General features: G+C 33.1%; 1 protein-coding gene across 1 annotated transcript; it reads right to left on the bottom strand.

The window, feature by feature from the left end:
• Window positions 1-7,511: 7,511 nt before the first annotated feature.
• LOC127101571 (ribonuclease 1) lies at window positions 7,512-8,546 on the bottom strand. The gene is made up of 2 exons (XM_051039023.1): window positions 8,282-8,546; window positions 7,512-8,152 (listed from the first exon to the last, which is right to left on the bottom strand). The coding sequence occupies exons 1-2, from the start codon at window positions 8,510-8,512 to the stop codon at window positions 7,739-7,741; spliced, it is 645 nt and encodes a 214-aa protein (XP_050894980.1). The 5' UTR covers window positions 8,513-8,546; the 3' UTR covers window positions 7,512-7,738.
• Window positions 8,547-21,137: the final 12,591 nt, after the last annotated feature.

The following is a 21,137-nucleotide window of genomic DNA, read 5'->3' on the forward strand; positions in this document are numbered from 1 at the left end:
TCTCCCTCTCTTTTTCAAAACCCTTTTTGATTGAACTTATTTTGTTCTAAACTTTGATCACTTTGCAAAAAGATAGAAACTTTAGCCTTATGCCATTGCATTTTTCAAACTTCTTTTCTTAAATAAAACTTGTGAATAAATGTAATTATACTTGACTTAAACTTTCAAAAAGCCAAAAAGAACTGACTCACTCAAACCATTTTTAGGCTTTTGTGCCTTTCAAACTTAATTTTGTTAAAAGCAATCCATCCACTCTGAAATTTGTATCACGAACTACGAGGTTTTGATCCCTCATTTTTATGTTGGTACGTAGGCACAAGACCGAAGGTCTTGTCAAACACAAAAAGGTAATTAATGAATTCTTTTCTCATCCCCTCATTCTATTTGTTTGTAAACATCACTTTATACCAAGTACATATGCACACAAAAAGGGCTCCCTAGGAGTACCTAGGACACTTTGGGTGCTAACACCTTCCCTCGGTGTAACCAACCCCCTTACCTGTAATCTTTAACATTTTATTAGTTTTGATTTGAAAACTTCTTACTTTTTGGGTTTTGTTTGTACTTTTTCCCTTTTCCCTTGGAAACAATAAAAGACGATGGTGACTCTTGTTATTTGATCTCAAACTTATCCATAGCTTGATGATCATGAGTTTACCGCTATAGGTCCTTATACATTTATCCTGTTATGCAGGATGCGAAAATTCCATCTAGGTCACTCATGTCCCTCATTATGCTTCGTGGAGTACCCATCAACTGTCTTTATGGTCATCCAGTTAGGGACGATGTTTGATCAACAATAAGATGCTCGACTCTACATCTAGGGTCCATAGTGGTTTTAGGTCGAAGGGTGGTATACACCACTATCACCATGATAATAAATTATGAAACTTTGCATAACATTCTATGTAGTATTCTCATAACGGGTCAATCTAGTATAAATACTACTCCTAATATTCATACATATGTTTAAGACTTGATAACTCCTTATCGATGATCAATGAGATGTGATCATCACTCTATATACATAATAGTCTTTATGCTTTAATGTTATCCAACATCACAACAAAGCTCGACTACAAATACTTTAAGAATAATGTTCTTATGTTTAATTAGATGTCATGATTAAGTCACACTTGATACATTAAACAGACTAGCTATTCTAGGGACTTTATTAAACAAATATAATAAATAAAAAACCTTTTATTATTAATAAATAATTCTATACAATTACTAAAAGTATTGGCCCCTATTGTTATTATGTTAACAAATACATTTCTAGTGTTTTTCACCTTCACTCCTCATAGCTAGAATGTATTCATCCACAAAGAGGTCTTGAATTGACATTTCTTTCCCAATTTATTCAATAAGTTCAAGTTAGGATACATGATGTGTAATAATGTTTTCATATCCCTTCTTGTCTCTTATTTTAAAATTGAAGTAATGTGAGAGTAACATCCATCTTAGAAGTCTTATATTCGATTCTTGTTTAGGAAAGAGCTATCTTAAGTAGTATAAGGTCAATGTCTACAATAACATTAGACCCTAACAGATAAGATTTAAATTTATCATGAAATTAAACTAAAACCAACTGCCATACCCTAAAATTTTACCCTAACATTTTCTCTTGTATCAACATAGTTGGATCCTCATGTTTGATCATGAATCTCTCAATAATGGACATTCATCCAAGATATTGGCATTTCATTTAATTTTATTAGCATTACATTTATTCATCTATTGATTGAGGGATCAACAGTATCCCCTTTATCTCAATACATTTATCCATTTCATTTTTATTGCACTCATCTTCATCTTTGTGCATCAATTAACATTTATTTGGGGTTAAGACATGAGTCAAAAGAGGTTTGGTCTTGTTTTGAGCATTTCACAACTTGTGTCATTCCTAAATCATTAGGCTAGAAGTAATTAATTTCATCTTGCTACATGTCTAAGTTCTATTCATAAAATGAGGTTCAACTATGAAAGTTTGTTTTAACTCAAGGTATATTCATTAACAATCTCTTTTACCATATGCATCCATTAGCCATTTTTGGCCATTCATTCATGCATTTTGTCTCTAAAGGTGAGAACTTCATTTGTAACTCATTAAAGAAAAGGTGAACTAAAGTAAGAAGAATTTGAAGTATGATACAATTTCCATTTTGAATTTAATGTTTCAAATTACAATTGATTTGACTTTGTTCTACAAGGAAATTTGGCCATCCTTGTACAAGGTATTATCTAAGCAATGTGCAAGTTGGACTATTTTCATTTGAAGCATCATGGAACCTTCAAATAATTTTTGATTTCAAGAGATACAAGAACCGGTTACCAGGAAAGTTTGCTGCCATTTGAATGCAAGTGGTACAAAAATCCTCAAAATATATTGTGTATTGAATTACAAGCTTTGTACAAAACCATAAATAAAAAAAGAGAGCAAAGCTACAAGGTTAATGACAACCATGTTTGTAAATATCCCAAGGAAGCAGTACTGAAATTACATAAAAACAACCTTATAATCCTCCTTTATGTGTGTCCATCCTTAGAAGTCATTGTGCCAACTTCTCATGACCTGAAACCTAAAACCAAGAGAGGAAGAGCCAAGCAAAATTGAGTCATGTTCCATCATATTACTCATATAACTAAGACAAGGCATAAATATTCATACTACAACAAAACTTTGGAAATCACCAGGTACTTAGAGAATAAAATCAGAAGCGTAATTGTCAAGGTTTTTATCCTAGTCATCACAAAATTTGATGACATTGAAAGAGAAGCAAAATAAACTATCAGAAATTCAGAAGAGTATGTGGCAAGTTATTATAACACTGAAAACTAGAAGAAATTCTTAAGTATACAACATCAACCTCGTATTTTTACAGCAGCGAAAATCAAAATGAAAAAAATCAGAGATGGGATCACTTGGTTTTATAAGGACTTTCAAATTTCACTACAGACAAACACAGAGGATGATTCATAATCCTTTGGTCCCCAAATCTGCAAGGGAAATTCCTTAACGGATTTAAGATCTGTCACATCCAATTTAACAGAAAATCCTCACTCACTCGTAGGAATATTGTTCTTCAAATTCTCCCTATAAATAACACTCCCTGTTCATAAAGAAAAGGCACAAAAAACCCTATCGAAGCTCTACTAAAATCTCTAATGAACCTATCACTAAAGCTCTATTAACACCTTCTTTCAACTCTGAATTGCACACTGAAATTCAGAGTTTGAAGAGCTTGACCCTTAACACAACAAATACACAAATAATTTACACTAACAATAGGAGTAGAGAAAGAAGAAGGAAGAGGATTCAAGCAAATATCAAGCAAAGTAGGAAAAAGTGAGTACCTGTTAATCTGACTTTGTAGCATCCGACTTTGGATAGACCTTTGATCTTATTAATTATCTCATTTTGCCTCTGATTCATCTTGCAATTTCTGATTTGTATGTCTTAATGTCTCTGAATATAATGAAATCAAAGGGGGCTTTAGGGATTCACTAGGGTTAAGGGTTTGTGGGTGCCTTTTCTTTTCTGTTGTGTTTGTTTTTGTTATTTGATGCATTGATGTCTCTTGTTCTGATTGTTGAATCGATTTGTCTTGCAAATGTGTTATTGGATTTGGGGTTTCTTTTGATTTTTTAGTGTTCGTGTTTAGGAATGTTCTATGTTGAGAGCTGGTATGACATTTTCATTTAGCTCATGTTCTTTATGGAATTTGGTTTGAAAAACTGGTCGTGGTTAGAACGGAGAGGGGTTCACACGGTTTCATAAGAGGGATAGAAAGAAGGGGAATGATGGATGAGAGAGATGAGGAAGAGAAGAGGAACGTTTTGTGATATTTGTGTTGATCTCATTTATTTATCTTTTGGTTTATTTGTTTTATTGATTTTCAAGGTGCTATTATGATGTTTTGATGCATGCCCTGATCTTTTGCTTCCCAATACATTTTTCCTTCTTTTTCTGCGTCTCCATTAATGTATTGTCAGTTATAAATAACTTTCCTTGTTGGTGCTAACCGAGGGTTTGGGGGCGGCTGACCGATTTTTTTTCCTTTTCCATTACTTCACTTTATGTGCTAGGGTTTTCATGGGCCCGAGTTTGAGGGCCAATTACATTGTTGTTTGTTTTGTTGAATGAACCGCCCATTATTCCTAACTGCACCCCTTCTACTGTCATACATGATTTGTTGTTTTACATATTTTGTGTTCATGTTTTAAAAAGAAAAACACATATAAAAAAGATAAGGAGGATCAAACTTTTGATTAGATAAGATGGAAACATATTTTAATTTTTGTATAATAATCACCTACTAGTTTATTTGATTTCAATCTTTTTTAATTAAATAAAATAAAGAGTTTAATTTAGGTGTATGTCATAGGTATTGTCTCATCTAAATTAAATGTTTTATGGACCATTGATTTTCTTATAGGACATACTACTTCAAAATAATTTTTTACTTTCATGAATTGAATTGTTTGACTTTTGATTGAATTGTGAATGCTTGCATGCCTTGTATGATAGTTGTTAATTGAATGATTGTATGTCATTGCAAGACTTATGTGATCTTGCATGAAGACCTTTTGTTGCTAAACAAGACACGTGTCCATAATAAAAATCAATCTTCCAAATAAGAACAAATACTTTATCAACATCAAGTTAGTTATAAAAATATCACCATTCAAACTTTTCTCCAAACATTTCAAGCCTTTTTCTTAAACCTAACTAACTCCTCCAAACATTTCAAGCCTTTTTCTTAAACCTAACTAGAATGACCCTTTTAAATTTCGTCTTATCAAATATTCCAATCTTCTTCTTCTCTTTCTATAAGGCTCTCAAGGTTGTTATTAACGACATAATCAATATTCAAATATCTTTTTTGTGGGGAGGGGGTGAGGATGTGAAGAGGCTTTGTTGGGTGAGTTGAGACACCATTTGTTTTCCTAAAGAGGAAGGAGGTCTTGGAGTTAAAGATTATGGTATGTTCAATTTGTCGATACTTTCTAAGTAGAAATGGAGGATCTTAAATGATGAACCTTCTTCATGGGCCAATTTGTTTGAGTCTCGTTATGGAGATGTTAAGTGTGCGGTGTTGGAGGATTCGCCGTCTTTTAAGAAAGCTTCTTTGTGGTGGAGAGATTTATATGCTTTATGGCACCCGATTGATATTGATACCCAATCAAATTGGTTTTCGTCTTCTATCTCTTGTAAGCTTGGAAACGGTAAGTCTTTGGATATTTGGCATCCCAAATGGTGCGACCCATCCTCCTTTTTAGAGTTATTTCCTTATTTACATAAGTTGAATCTTTTTCCTTGTTCCAAAATTGCGGAGGCGGGGTCTTCGACTAACGATTTTTGGTGTGGGATTTGGATCTCAATGGGAGGATCTTGGATGTTGATAAGGTGTTGTTATTAGATGAGTTATTATTTATTTTAAACGGGGTGAAACCTAAGCCGGATGAACATGATCGTTTTGTTTGGTGGAGACACAATGATGGTTTTTTGGTTAAATATTGCTACAAGAGGATTCGTGAGTCTTGTTTGGTGGAGTCTACTTTGGATCCCAAAATAGTTAAATCACTTGATCAATTGTAGAAGACCGAAATTTCAAGCAAAATTCTTATTTTAGGTTGGCGGTTAATTCTCAACAAGATACCTACGAGAATATAGTTGACGAAGAGAGGAATTATTGGGGGAGCTCATAATGTGGTGTGTCCCTTGTGTTTTTTGGAAGATGAAGACGTGGAGCCTTTGCTTTGTTCTTGTTCCTTTTCCAACTTCTTATGGAACAAGTTTTACTTATGAATTGAGGTAGATTATCCGACTCCATGTGGCTAGCTTTTAGACAGACTTATTTTTTTTAATTCTTCCTCCTCCTTTTGATTTTTCGGTATGGTGTTTTGTTGCTCCATTTGGTCATGCCGGAATTCAGTTCTTTTTAAAGGTTGTCCCCTTGTTAATTTAGAAGTGTTAGGTTTTATGAAGACTTTATTTTGGGATTGGTTTTTGGCTTTTCATATAAGAGGGAGGAATATCTCTCTGTCCAATTGGTATAATATCCACAGTATTTGTTGGGCATAGTTTTTTCTCTCTCTCTTTTTGTGTTTCTTGTCGGCGTTTAACGGATCCGATTTTTGTTGTTGGTTTAGATTTTCTTGGAGTATTTCTTTGTGGGTTTCTTGATTGTATAAGGGTTAGCATCCTTCCTTTTCATTTATCATTTCAAATTTTGTATTTCTTATAAAAAAATATATTTAAAAACCATATAAAAAAATTACATATCAATAGCACATAGATATTAATTTATTTTTATAAATGTGAAAAAAACTAAAAAATAGAAATCTAGAAACATTTAAGAGGAAATAGAAGTTTTTGTTAAAAAAACAGAGAGAATAAATTGATAAAATGAAGAAAGAAATATGAAATGCACACTCCAACTTAATAATGTTACTTTTAATTTAAATTAAAATAACAAAAAAAAAGATATTCATAAATCTAAATAAAACATAAAGTTTTTATGATTTACATTTGGAATAAATATATTTTAAAGTAAAGTATAATATTGAAAATTAATAAATAAATTATTAAACTCATGAGTAAAATGAGAAAATGGAGAAACAGAATTATTCAAGTGAGTAGAGATTTTGCAATTGTGTCATAAAAAAGTTATTTTGCAATTACTTCTCTTTGAAAAAAATGATTTCACAATTAAGTTTTCACGCGGCCTACTGGAGTCACTCGTCAAGAGCATGTAACTCACACGTGCCTCTCTAGTAGTTAGAAGCCTATGCATGCTGTGTTTTGTTTCCGGGATCCATTGGGAACCTCTTCAATTTCTGGGTCTCGCGTCTAAGGTGTGTTCCTGCCTGTTCTTTGCCTGCGACATGTTGGCTCGTTGTTTTTTCTGTCTATCCAAATCCAATCTGTAGGCTGCTCACTGTTTCTACGACTCAAATCTCTTTATTTGGTGTTGTTGTAAAAATAGTCTTTGCTGAACCATCATGTTTTCACATGAAATTCAAAAGAGTCTTATCTTGTTTGTGTTTCAAAAATTGAATGGTAAGAAGGACGGTTTAAAATGGTAATGTTTTGTTGAGTTAAGGTTTTTGGGTCAACATCTGTACCATCTTATTAAGAAGATATTGATACAATGTTGAAAGAAGATTAGGAATTAGTTGATTATCAACTTGTATCGTTGCTGTGGAATTTTATTGAACTGAAGCTGATGTCACATTATGAGGTTGGCGGAAGGAAAAATACCTCTAGCTAATGATATTCAAAGTTTGTGAGTGTGTCTGCAGCCTAAGTACTCCTCAGATGAAGAATCCATAATTAAATTTTTTATACATTCATGTCACATAATGGTAGAAATAATATTTATCTTTACTGAAACAGATTGTCGTAAGCAACATTGTCTTTGTGTTTAAATTGCTGTTTTGCTCAGTTCTTGCAAAAGTGCTCAAGTCAAAACTGCTACTTTATGAAAGTGAAAAAACACAAGTCATAATTTTGACACTTATACATTATAATAAAAGCATCACACCTTAACCTTATTCATCTTAAATATAATAGCATCACACCTTAACCTTAGTCATCTCAATTCTAATAGCATCACACCTTAACCTTATTCATCTCAATTATAAAAATTGTTTGTCCAAGCAAATAGCTTAAACAGACAATTCATCATTACAATTTGCTAGTCAAACGCAATAAGTATTATTTTTTAAATATTTATAATGGTAAATTTATACGACGTGGACAGACTAAATGAGAAGGACAGCTTATATAGGTGGGATTTGATAGATCAGTATCAAAGCATAATCTAACCTCCAGCAAATCTGCAGAATTCTTTTCACAATCAAGTTGTGGTTCAAATCCCGTGACTGACTTTATAAGCATCTGAATATCAGCTGAATTTGCGGCTCCACCTGGTGTTAGAGCCGCAGCTCCACCCGGTGTTAGAGGCTTCTTTAGAATGTCTTTGATATTATTTTTCTCATAGAGAACTATAGCGTGATTAAAGTAATTAACCGATGACATTTTTGAGCAAGTGCCATGCCTTTTCCACTCTTGATTCCAAAATTTCTTGTTGTTTCCCGTTAAAGACGGCCAAACTTTGTTAAGCTTAGTATCCATATCGTCAACCTGATAAAATAAATAAAAACAAACAAATAATAATAATAATAATAATAATAATAATAATAATAATAATAATAATAATAATAATAATAATAATAATAATAATAATAAATTAAAACTAGGAGATTTACATACCAAATTTGGATCTGTTGAACATTCATATGTGTGAGGTCGGGTGTTGTTCTTAGGCCAGAGACCGTGCACAGTAAATTCTAATGGGACATTTGGGATACATTGATTTTTCTTGCAGAAGGATTTTGGCCATGTTTCGGCCAACATGAAGTAATCAAAATTGATACTTGCAGAATAATAAAAATAGAAGTGTAAGAAGAACATAGAGAATAATAATGATGGTAACAACTTCATTTTAAACAAGTTCAATACGTTGTTGATTATAAAATTCAATTCATTTAGACGAGTACTTATAGGGGAATAAAATGCTTACGACAGAATACAATTAATATTTTAAGGAATTCAATTAATGAATACATAAATTCTTCACCTAATCTCTTTAAAGAAAAATGTTTTTAAATAAACGTGTCTTTCTTAATTTGATGTGAAACCATGAAGTAAATATATATTTTGCAATCCAACTTATAATATGCTTCATACAAAACAATGGGTTCAATGGGCTGATTTGGTATAATTATAAGCTTATTTATGTGAAATAATGGATCAGTTTGTTTTAACTTTAAAAAAATAGATTTTTTCTTTATATTTTTGAAAATGGATTCTACAAAAATATTTTTTAAAAAATATTACAACTTTTTTTAAATTTAATTTTTACAAATTAAAAGATTGAATTGTTCATTCTATAACATAAATATACATTATTGAAGATCAAGACATAGTCAAAATCACAATTTCTTCAAAAAATTGTATCTTAAAAATGATTTTTATGAAAAACTATTTGAAATAGTTTCAAAATTAAGTGATTTTTTGAAAATTTAATATCCAAAAAAAAATTCCATAAAATGATGAAATACCTAAAATAACATTTTAAAAATAACTATTCAAACCAAATTTTCATTTGAAACTTTTATGAAAAGTCTCTTTGTAAATTTTTTTTACACTACAATATATAACATTATAAAAATCATTTTTAAAAAAAGTCAAAACAAATGGACCCAATAAAGGGACAACTTTTTCACATAATCTCTTTAAAGAAAAATGTTTTCAAATAGAAGAATTGCTTCATTTTTATCAAATGTGTGTTTCTTAATTTGGTGTGAGACTCTGAAAGCAACTAATTTACATGTCAATTATGGTTTTTTATTTTATTTTAAAAAGTTAATGTATATACTTTTAATTTACATTAGCAAATACTTTGAAAATAATATATCGAAACAATTCACTTCCTACCTCTCTTTAACAATGTTTCTGAAATCATACAATCCTTAAAAATAAAATAAAAAAGTAGAAAAAAATAAAATATAATTTTATTTCATGGGTAAAATAATATTTAGTTTATTAAATTGAAACAGTCGCCAAATTGCCGCGTTTTGACATAATTTTTTAAGAAGATCAAGTTATGTTTTATTGCTATTTATTTTAGCAATATGATTACATGATTTGTGGACAGCTGGAAGATCAAATCAGATTTAAAAGAGGTTCAAATTTGAATTTGTAACAAGCCAAATCATATCTTTTTGTTTGAGATATTCAAGGATCAAATCAAATATACATCTCCACGTTTCAGTAACTTGGTATAGAAGGTTTCTCTAGTTGAGTTGTAATCAACATTGTTTATGTACACCTTTATGTTTCAGTAACTTAACATAAAATGTTTGTCTAGTTGAGTTGTAATGTTCAACATTCTTTATCTTGTGAAGATTGAAGTTAATCACTAGATTTTAGTGGTTGCTTGCCTCTATCAATGAGATTGTGGCAGAAAAGAAAGTGAGTAGGCTCTCATATTTAGGGGGAGCATCTAAATAGAAAGTCATTGGATAATTAGGGAGAGGCATTGAACAACACATGGTTTATTGTTCCTTGTAAGTCTAATTGTACTAAGTTACTAATAATGAATTTCCTTTCTTGTCTTGTGGACTCAACCCCCAGAACGTAAGTGCAGTTTTACGGAACTAGGTAAAAAATTGACTCTGTTCTTTATTGATTTTATGCTCCATCATCTACATCTTGTTATTATATTATTTATGATATATCTTGTCGCACATGTTGTCAGAACATCGTATTCGACATCTGTCCCCTGAGGAACATAATTTTAATTAGCATTAGAGCAAACAACCTAGCTTGTTAGGTGAGCTCTAGAGAAGATTAATTATGCTAAATTGGAGACAATTAAAGATAGAGGATCAGTGAACAAATCACCTGTTTTGGATGACACAAACTATGATTATTGGAAGGTAATGATGGTGGATTTTCTCAAATCCTTGGGAATCAAAGCATGGAAAGTTGTGTTCTAGGGATGGAAACATCCAATGACTATCTCGAAAGATGGTACAACCAACCAAAAACCAGAGGCTGATTGGACTGATGTTGAAGATGATAAAGCCCTTGGGAATTCCAAGGCATTGAATGCGATCTTCAATGGTATGGACAAGAACATGTCCAATCTTATCAATACATGTTCAGAAGCTAAAGAAGTATGAGAGATTCTGAAAATTGCATATGAAGGCACATCCAAGGTTCGTATGTCAAGTTTGCAGCTCTTAACAACAAAATTTGAGAACCTGAGGATGAATAAAGATGAAACTATGAGTGAGTTTCACATTACCAAAGAGATTTGATATGAAAATGGTTGCTATTGAAAAAGCTCAAGACCCAAGTAGTATGAAGATTGGTGAACTCATTGGTTTCCTATAAACCTTTGAGATGTCTGTAGTGGTAAATTCATGACCACTGAGTTATTGGTTAACTCAACATCAATAAAACCAGAGTCGCCACCACGCTTTTATTGTTTCCAACGGAAAAGGGAGAAAATACGAACAAAACCCAAAGATAAGAAGTTTACAAATCAAAACTAATAAAATATCAGAGATTACAGGTAAAGGGGTTGGTTACACAGAGGGAAGGTATTAGCATCCAAAGTGTCCTAGGTACTCCTAGGGAGCCCTTTTTATGTGTACTTACTTTGGTTGAAAAGGTGTTTATTTTAAAAATAGAATGATGGGATGAGAAAATAATTCATTATTTATATTTTGTGTTTGATAAGACTTTTGGTCTTATGCCTATGTACCAACATAAATGAGAGATCAAAACCTCGTAGTTCGTGGTAAAAATTTTAAAGATGTGTGGATTGATTTTAACAAAAGCGTAAAGATCTTTTGTCATAAATGGGAGAATACTCAACCACACATCCACTGATAATGAGGGTTTTACAACATTTAAGAGGGAGGGCTCCAACTCGGATTAAATCAACAAGTATGCCTCTAACCCATAGTAAATGGAAAGTCTTACACTCAACATATCACAGAATGGGAGAATTACATCTTAACCAAGGATAACTCAAATATAAATGATTTCTTTTGGAAAAGCTTAAAAGGAAAAAAGGCACCAAGTGGTCAAAATGATTAGATGAGGTTATTAGTTCTTTTTGGTCTTTTTGAAAATAAAGTCAATATGATTAAGTCTTATTACAAGTTTGAATAAGAAAATAGTTTGAAAATCAATGGCATAAGGCCAAAGTTTCTACTCATTAAAACAAGTCTAAGTTGAAAAATAACAAGCAAAAAAGTTTTGAAATTGAGAAGGAGATTTTGAAATTAAAGAAGAAGGATGTGAAGATGAATAGGCTATCTTAGACAAGATTAAGAGTTTTGAATTGAAAAGATCTAACCCATAGGAAGCATCCACAAGACAGTAGTATCAGATAGAAACCCATTTCCTTTGGATTGTAAAGCAAACAACAAAGTCATAATCATACAACAAATTAATAAGAAACCCAATGGTATCAAATAAATATAACCAATCATCCAAGCAAGCACTCCAAAGCAAGCAATCTTCAATGTCTATTATGTGTATCAGATGAAAAATCCCTTGAAACATACTCAAAGAGAAAACATTAAATAATAACAATAAAGATCAAAATAACAATTTAGACAAAGAGAAAGAGTGTATCAGATAAACCCAAGGGAGCCTCTCAAGATTGTGTTAGATGAATGGTATTGGTCATATTTTGGTCTCAAATTAATGGCATTGGCCAATTTTTTCTTCCATAGCTCAAGAATGTTGCATACTTTAAGTCCATAGGTCCAAATCAAGTCACAAACAAAGATCCAACAATCAACCAATGTGTTTTTTAGTGTTTTTGTTTTTATTAAATGTTTTAACGTCCTAAAACCCCAAATAAAATAAGACCACATTAACAAATATATCACAAGCAGAAAATATAATGACTTAAGTGAGCAAAGATGAAAATAACTGAAGCATAAACATAGTCCCAAGTGGGCAAAGAGCAAATGACTGAAGCATAAACAATTTGCATGAATGTAAATGATAAGGAATGATGAAGTGCAAGAATTTAAATTGCATTAAAGTAAATGACAAGAAAATTAAATGTTATTTGTTAATTTAGTATGTTAGTTTGTGCCTTGAGGCAAATTTAGCGCTATGTTAAGCAATCGTAAGTAGGCTTATGTAGAAGCCATACCTATCTGAGGCATGTCAATAATAATGTTGGTGTTAATGCATGCTAGAGACAAGGTATCCAATACCAAGCTCCTAAAGCATACCACACACAAAAATAAGAGGGGATGAGCCTATCTCAATCAAGCTTATGTTGATTCATCTAACACAAGGTCATTGATGAATCAACTAGCTATTGATCCATGAGAAGTTATTGGCCAAGAGATGATTGAGGATGAAATGAGATGAAAACAGAGAGATGAAATGAAGGGGATCCCAAATTGGTCAAGGGATGAACCTCACTTGATCAATACCATTCAGTCATCTTGAGGGATGAAGTTTAAACTTCATCAACCTCCTAAATCCAATGGTATTGACCAAGTCAAGATCCAATTCAACCAAGACCAAGTCCAAACAAAAGTAAGGTCAACATAAAGTCAATACAAAAGCTCATCAAAGCATTAAATCAATTAAACTATTTTTAAAAAAATTTAAAAATGAAGAAAAATAAGTTTTCAAAGATCAGAAACCTAAAACCCCTTCAAAACACCAAAGAAATGGCCAAGGGATTTATCATAGGTCAAGTAAGGTCAAAGGAGTAACATCCTTTTAAAGGAAAAATTGCAAGGATCACGAATATGACCTCCATTTGTTCCATCCCCCACTCTATAATTAGAAAAGTGAAGATCAAACTAGAGGTGTTCAACCTAAGTTACTTCGAATCAAGCTTGAAATAACTCAATCATGTTGCCTACATCGGTAGGACTTCAACCAACACAAAATTCAGTTCAAATCTATAGTGTAGAGGGAGAATAGAAGAGATTATGTTTTGAGAAATTCACCTTGAATCTGTGAGCTGCTTCTGAGCTTGATTCTTGATGCAATTCTTCGTGCTTTCTCTTCCTCTTGCTTGCAGAAGCTCAATGGAGTGGAAAAGGGAATGAACCTTTGGAGTTTTTGCTCAGAAACTTGAGTTGAACAAGAACTCAATTTCTCAAGAAATCTTCAAATGATTTTATGGTGTGAGATTATAGCATTGGGTAGAAAATCTTGGGAAGTGATCTCCTTCAATTTTGAGCAAATTCTCTCTGATTTATAGGCCAAGGAAATGATATGTGCACCTTTCTAAATTTGAATAAAAATGAGAAATTCTTGGTGCATGGGTGCATGGGCTTTAAATGAACTTGGCTCCTTCTACAAAGTTGTATCTCTTTCAATGATATTCAATTTGACCATAAATTTGGCAGTATATGGAGTTTGCATGATGGAGTTAAGGATTTTAGAAGGTGAGGAAATTTTCTTGTTCAATAATAAGGACCAAAATGGACTTATAATGTTTCCTCATGGTACATGCATTTTCAAGTATAATTTGATCTTTCTCAAAGAAAGAAAGTTGAATAAGACATCTTGAAATTTACCATGATACTTTTATCATCTTCATATCATAAATAATGAGGAATTTATGGCTCTTGGAAGTTGACCTTTAATCTAGGGCACAAACAAAATGACCTATAATCTTTCACCATAAAAAATGATTTTCTAAGAAAAAATAGCTCTTTAGTCCAACATTAAATAGGTTTGGAATGTCATAAGTAGTAACTTTGTTCTTAGAATTATTTTCATATGACAAAAATTGTAGGAGATATGGTTTAGGAAACCCTAGATTTCACTAGTTGACTTTTCTGGTTAAGTTCCTTGAATCAATTTGCATACTTGAATTTCCTTTTCTATTAGGGGATAATGGAGGATCATATATGCTTATGATTATGTAAAATGAAGTATGACTTGATATCTTTGACCAACTATTGAAGAAACTTGCTAAGGAAGGCACACAAGATATCCAGATGAATTAGAGATATGATGTAAAATGAAGTATGACTTCAAACTCTTAATGAACTCTTGACCAAAATGACAAATAAAGAACATGTGAATCTATATATGATGTTTATAACCAACGTGGACCTTTGCTTGCTTGATCTCTTGCATTGAGGGTCTCAAACCCTAATTGTGGGCTTGGTGGGGCACAGATGGACACACACACTACCTACAAAAGAAACAAAGTTATAGTACACATATTTTTGTATTTGGGTTAGTAAACAAAGAAAATAAAGTATGATACAATCATATATGCCCGGTGATATCTCTCAATGCAAACCCAATGAATGATAGGTGAGGAGAATACCATGGTTTGATCTCAATGCAAATGCAAAGCTATGAGATGGCATGAGGGCTCTTAGGGGTCAAAATTGGGGTATTACAATGTCCATTAATGAGATGTTTGAAAAGAAGAACAAAATGTCACATCCCGATTTTGACCTTGATCGCCGATTCAATACATCCATCATAGTTGTTACATCTCTACATAGCATAACATGCATTCCATACCGCATAATGCCTAGAATGTTAGTCGAAATAAATTTTCGGATCTACAGGCAAACCGGTTGAATCAATTGTCAAATGTGCATCAAAACAACGAGTGAAATTTTTTAAAATCAAGCTTGCAGACATCAATTTTACTAATCTACGTTTCACGTAGTTTAATCTATTGTGCTCGATTTATTTTTCGGCCATATTTTGATCCGTCTGAGTGTTTTAACTAAGCATTTTCCATTTCAAAATTTGACAAAAATCTGTACGTTTTCAAGAAGTTTATTTCACACTGATCATTATGGTGCAGTCGTTTTAATTTTTCGGGCATTTTTGCGCCCAATTTTTATTCATTTTTGATCCATTTATTTCCTTTTTTAGTCAAAGTAATTGAGTCTATTATTTAGAATTAATTGTGCTTTTTTTTTTAAAATTTTATTTGTGTCATTTATTTTTTATTAATTTTTTTAAGTTATTTTTTATTCATTTAATTTATCATAGAAAAAAATAAGAATTTGAAATATCTTTATTCCTCCACTCTCTATGTGCCATGTGTCCTTTGTTTTTTTGAATTTGGTTGGCATAATGAGTGAAAACCCCACTCACTTATGTACATTGCATGAAATAAAGGATACATCAATGAATCATGGACAACTCTTTCACTGACTCTCACGCGTGACTCTCTTGGGCCTCCTCTCATTTTTTCTCTCACTTGTTTCCTTCTCATTTTCTTCTTGGCTCCCTCTACACAAAACATAGACCCTTATTCTCTATTCCTCACTCTTTGATACCCACTCTCTTCACCCTTAACTCACCACTTCATCTTTCCCCCTCTAACTCTCTTGTCTCTCCTCTCATTTTCCACTCACTCTCTCTTCCCCATACAGTCCAACTGCAACACCAACCCTCAACAAATAACTCCTTACTAGTCACAGCAATAGAAACACACATCTTATTCCCTTAAACTGAAAAACTTTCTCTTCCCCACACCCTCCAACAAGAACACCATAATCTATTATCTCCTTCACCTACTACTCACTTAGCGTCGTCTTATCTTTTTCTTCCATTTTAAACCACCCTCTCCAAGCACCAAGCATCCAACCTCCATAAAACATCCGTTAACCACCAATTGTGAAAGCACTCACTAAACTCTCTTCACAACCGTGAACAACCAAACATTTTCCTTGAAAATATTTGCCACGGTAAATCTCGATTTATATTTGATTTGAACATGTTTGAGTTGGAGAATGAGAAATTATGTGAATATTTCTTGTGGATCTGAAATTTATATTTGCTTAAATATAAGAGGAATAAGATGAACATGTTGTGTGGGAAAAATTACTACTACTGCTTTTGTTTTGTTATTTTTTCTTTTTTCATTTTTATCGTGTATTTTTATATTCTATACTTATGAGTGCAAGAGTATCACAACTAGAGTGTCATGGGGGAGAGCTTGAGATTTCGGTCTCCCAACCTCCATGACCACGATTCAATCCCCATGTGTGCCCTTCTGGCCTTTTTTCATGATTTATGGTTTATTTTCATTTTGCAAGGCATTTTATATTATATATTTATGGATGCATATACCCATTAGCAAAAGGACCATGCGGGAATGGTTGAAGCTTCACGCCTCCCGCCCCCATGTCTTGGGTTCAAACCTTTGCTACCACTATTTCTTGTATTTTTCCTTCCATTTTTCCTTTCTTTTTCAACCTTTCTTTTTTGTTTTCTTTTACATTTTTTTAACCATCTAAATTTTGTTTCTTTATAATTTTTTGATACATACTCCTTATTTGGGACATTATATTTGCAATTTAATTTTAATTTTAATTTTTTCTATTTATTTTATCCCGATCATGGCCATTGTAAATATGTCATTTGAATGTTTAAAACAATGTGATACTTGTTGGATTTTTTCCTTATTCCTTTGGATCTTTTCATTTCTAACCATCGGATTTTAATCCATGGATTCTACATTACCCATGTCGTTATTACACCGACTATTTCGTCGATACATTGATGGTATTTCGCCATGTTTTGACCCTTTGCATACGACATTTCTATTATTGTCAATATGCATAAACCGACTTTGAGCACATTACCTAGGGTTTTGCTTATGCCTCTAAATTCCATGTTTGCCTTGCACGTCCTTGAGTTATGTGACTTTGATTCGCATCCTCGCATCAAGATTTTAATTTTTGCATACTTCAATTTTACTTCTTTCGATTTAATTCTTTAACATATTGGAAATATAACTTATGTGTCACTATTTCCTTTACATGACTTACTCTTGGGCTTTCTTACAATGAGACCATTCTCTTGCGCACTTACATTCATTTATTTATGTTTGTTGGTTGGGTTTGATTTAATTGTTTCACTATCTCGTATCCCCATTTGACAAAATGTACCCGCATTCACATGACATGTAAGAATTTTTACCATTTTATTTCTTTCTTTGCTTGCTTGTTTAGCTAGTTCTAACAGAAGAATAAAATCAACTATTTCTAAAAAAAATCGAAAATAAAAACTCGATCCAACATTGAGTATTTTATCAATAACCAATTCAACTATTTCAAACCATTCTTAATCCATTATATCCATTCCAAATCTTTCAAGCCATCACACTCAAACCCTTTAGAAATCGCTCATCAAATGCTTCATCCAACGTCAATCCATTTTCACAATAAAACTAAAAAATACTTAATGCTTATTAAACACATTTCAATAAATATGGAAACGGGACGGGGTGGATACCACGAGCTCCTGAGACAAAGATTCGAGATGGATATCCCGCCCATCTCAGCTCTCGCCATCTTTCAAAACTATCAATGAGGTTTCTTCAAACCTTTTCACAATCAAATCTCAAAACACTTAAAAATATCAAACACTTTTGAAAATAAGATGGAAACGGAACATGATCGATACCACGCACTCCTGAGGCTAGGATTTGAGATGGATATATCGCCCATCTAAGTTCTCGCCATTATTCAAAACACGTTTAAACCAATCAAAATCTTTTCTCCCCGCTGTGCAATTGGCCCTTAAACCATTTTCCTTAAACGAAAGGTATCTTGTCTCGAGACGACGCAAAAATAAAGTTTAGTCCACTTGAACTTGTGAGTAAGCTTTCAAATTTTCCCATGAATATTAATTTGTAAATCCATTCGGTCGTGATGCAAACGTCCCCTTCTCCTTTTTTTTTGGGTAGCCAAAAATGTTTTCGTCAAATGACACAAAATATCTTTCTCTAAAACCATCAAATATACTTTTTTTACCCAAAACTACATAGGCCTAGAGTTCTTTATTGCACCCGGAGATATGTAGGAGCAGGATTTATAAATCTTGTCAGTCCCATTAATAGAAAAACTTAGGTTTGGTCCCGTTCATTGCACATTAATAAAAATCCAAAAACATTTTCTCTTTTCTATTAATCCTATTTCCTATTTTCCCTCTTAATAACTCGAGAAGCCTAACATATCTAATCTAACACTAACACGCACAACTAACCTAATGGTTCCCGTTGAGTATAACAGACATGAGGGGTGCTAATACCTTCCCTTTGCATAATCAACTCCTGAATCCTGATTTGGTTGCGACGACCAATATCATTATCATTGTTTCTTGGGTTTTATCGATATTTACCTTTACCTTTTTAGGAATAAATAAAGTTTGTTGGTGAATTTGTTTAGTCCATCTTGCGAGCGTGCGATTGTGCTTCGCTAGGTTGTGTTCTCACTTTTCGAGGTGCGACACAAAAGTATAGCTTTTGTATCTAACACTGAGGAAGCTACAAGTCAAGGTGTCAAAGAAAAGAGCTTGGCAGATGATATTGCTCTTCTTAGAAAAAAGTTCAACAAAACCTTGAAGTATTTGGATAAGAAGTGGATGACTAATGTCTCAGACCAGAGGTCCAACACCATTCCACAGGACAATGACAGGAATAAAGTAAATCCCAATAGTGGGAAGAGTAATCAATGTTTTGAATGTGGAGGTTATGGACACATTAGACCAGATGCCCTAACTTTATAAGGAAATAGGAAAAAGGATTAACCAACACTTGGTCTGATTCTGATAGTGAAGGTGAGGGAGAAACTGCCCACAATGTGGCTGTGTATTCTGGAAGATGTGAATCTTCAAGTGTATCCAATATTAAAGACCACACTGAAGAAGATATTAATGCATCTTTTATGATATTGCATCCCACTATGGAAGAAGTCTTCCTGGAAGTAAAGATTCTAAAGAAAACTGTCATGCCCCAATTTTGCCCCTCATTCAATAAATTGATACATTAAACATGGCATCTGCATCACCTGCATAACATAACATACATTTCATCATGCATAATGCATAAAATGCTGACCAGAATAAATTTTTGGATCTACAGATAGACCAGTCAAACTAACTCTCAAATTTATGCAAAATTAGTAGGATAAAAACTTAAAAACCGAGCTTGTAGGCGTCAACTTTATTAATTTATGGTTCACTTAGTTTAACTTGACGTGCTCGTTTTAATATTCTGACTACTTTTTTTGGTCACATCTTGATCTGTACGACCCTTTTAACCGGTTATTTTTTTCTATTTCAACTGGGGAAGGACAGAAGCTTCGACCAAAGAGTGCATGAGATATATTATCTATTATCGTCAGAACGTAGATAATGTACTCGCATGGAAGATTATCCACAACCGGGTCGTGAGTTGATAAAGGATAAATCAACCGAAATTGTGAATTGGTGTGTGTTCCAAAACACTCATCATCCTGGAAGAAAGCAAAACGCAAACTTGTTTATAGGATGGACATTCGATTCCACAAGGAATACGAATCTTACTCAACTGAAGAAAGACAAAACTTCGACTGAAGAGTGCATGAGATATATTATCTATTGCCGTCAAAACGTAGATAACATACTCGCATGGAAGATTATCCACAACCGGGTTGTAAGTTGATAAAGGATAAATCGACCAAAAAGAAAGGCATCTGGATACCAAAGCCAGGTATATAATGATGACCAATCAAGAGGGAGAAACAATCATTACCTGCAAAAGGGTAAATGAAAGATGACTCGCTGGGAATTCATTGATGAAAAATCAATGATCCGGGGAATACAATCACTGGCAAACGGTGAAAGGACCCGCTGGGGATAAAATTTCTTACTCGGAGCAATTATCCACAAAAAGGAGGGAATATCAAGACCGAATATTGGATAATGATAGACACCAAAGAGTAACCGTCATCGACTAAGATTAATAACACAGGTTAACTCTGCACAGGGGCAAAAAGTAGGGTTTACAACTACTGGTTAGTGGGTAGAAAACCAACAAAGTAGGACTTAACTACCGGTTTGTAGGTAGAAGACCACAAATTCCGCTGAGGGAAAGGTGAATAATCAACGATTACTGAACAATATTCACGCAAAAGAGGGGATTATACCTACCAGATAACTGGGTAGGAAACCACAAACTCTGCTGAGGATAAATTGCTTAATCAAGACAATTATCCGAGCACACGAGGGAATATCAACACCGAATGTTGGATGAAGATAAACACCAAGGAAAGGATTACACCTACCGGTTAGTGGGTAGGAAACCACAAACTCCACCGGGAATAATATGAATGAATTATTCATTTATACCACGGGGAAGCACAAGAGACAGTTGCAAAAAGGGCCAATTTAGGATTGAACCAAAAAGGCAAACTGAATCAAGACTCATCCTAATGAGGAAATAACTCAATAAGGAAATCCGTCCCAATATATGTGTTGGGAGGAAACGGAAACAATCGTCGTCCACGAGGATGTAACTCAGTGGGGAAATGGTAGGAAAGATAGACACTTTCTGCTTATGGGGCTGACTCTAAATGGAGAGATCAGACACACACATCTGCTTGGGGAAAAATGTATCACCAAAAGCAGGAGACAACAAACAAAAGATATATGGCAAAGAATGCAACATGAGTATTTGAATGTTATGATTATGCATGAATATGCGTGATTTATGTTTGATGAATGCTGACAAACAGACATTTCTAACACAAACAGG

The sequence above is a fragment of the Lathyrus oleraceus genome, chromosome 7 (assembly GCF_024323335.1).
Source record: "Lathyrus oleraceus cultivar Zhongwan6 chromosome 7, CAAS_Psat_ZW6_1.0, whole genome shotgun sequence".
Taxonomy (NCBI): domain Eukaryota; kingdom Viridiplantae; phylum Streptophyta; class Magnoliopsida; order Fabales; family Fabaceae; genus Lathyrus; species Lathyrus oleraceus.

Excerpts from the sequence above, each read along its gene's own strand:
- LOC127101571 (XM_051039023.1), bottom strand. The coding sequence starts at position 8,512 with ATGAAGTTGTTACCATCATTATTATTCTCTATGTTCTTCTTACACTTC. Across the intron at positions 8,153-8,281 it reads GTTCAACAGATCCAAATTTG|GTTGACGATATGGATACTAA; the intron begins GTATGTAAATCT and ends TTATTTTATCAG.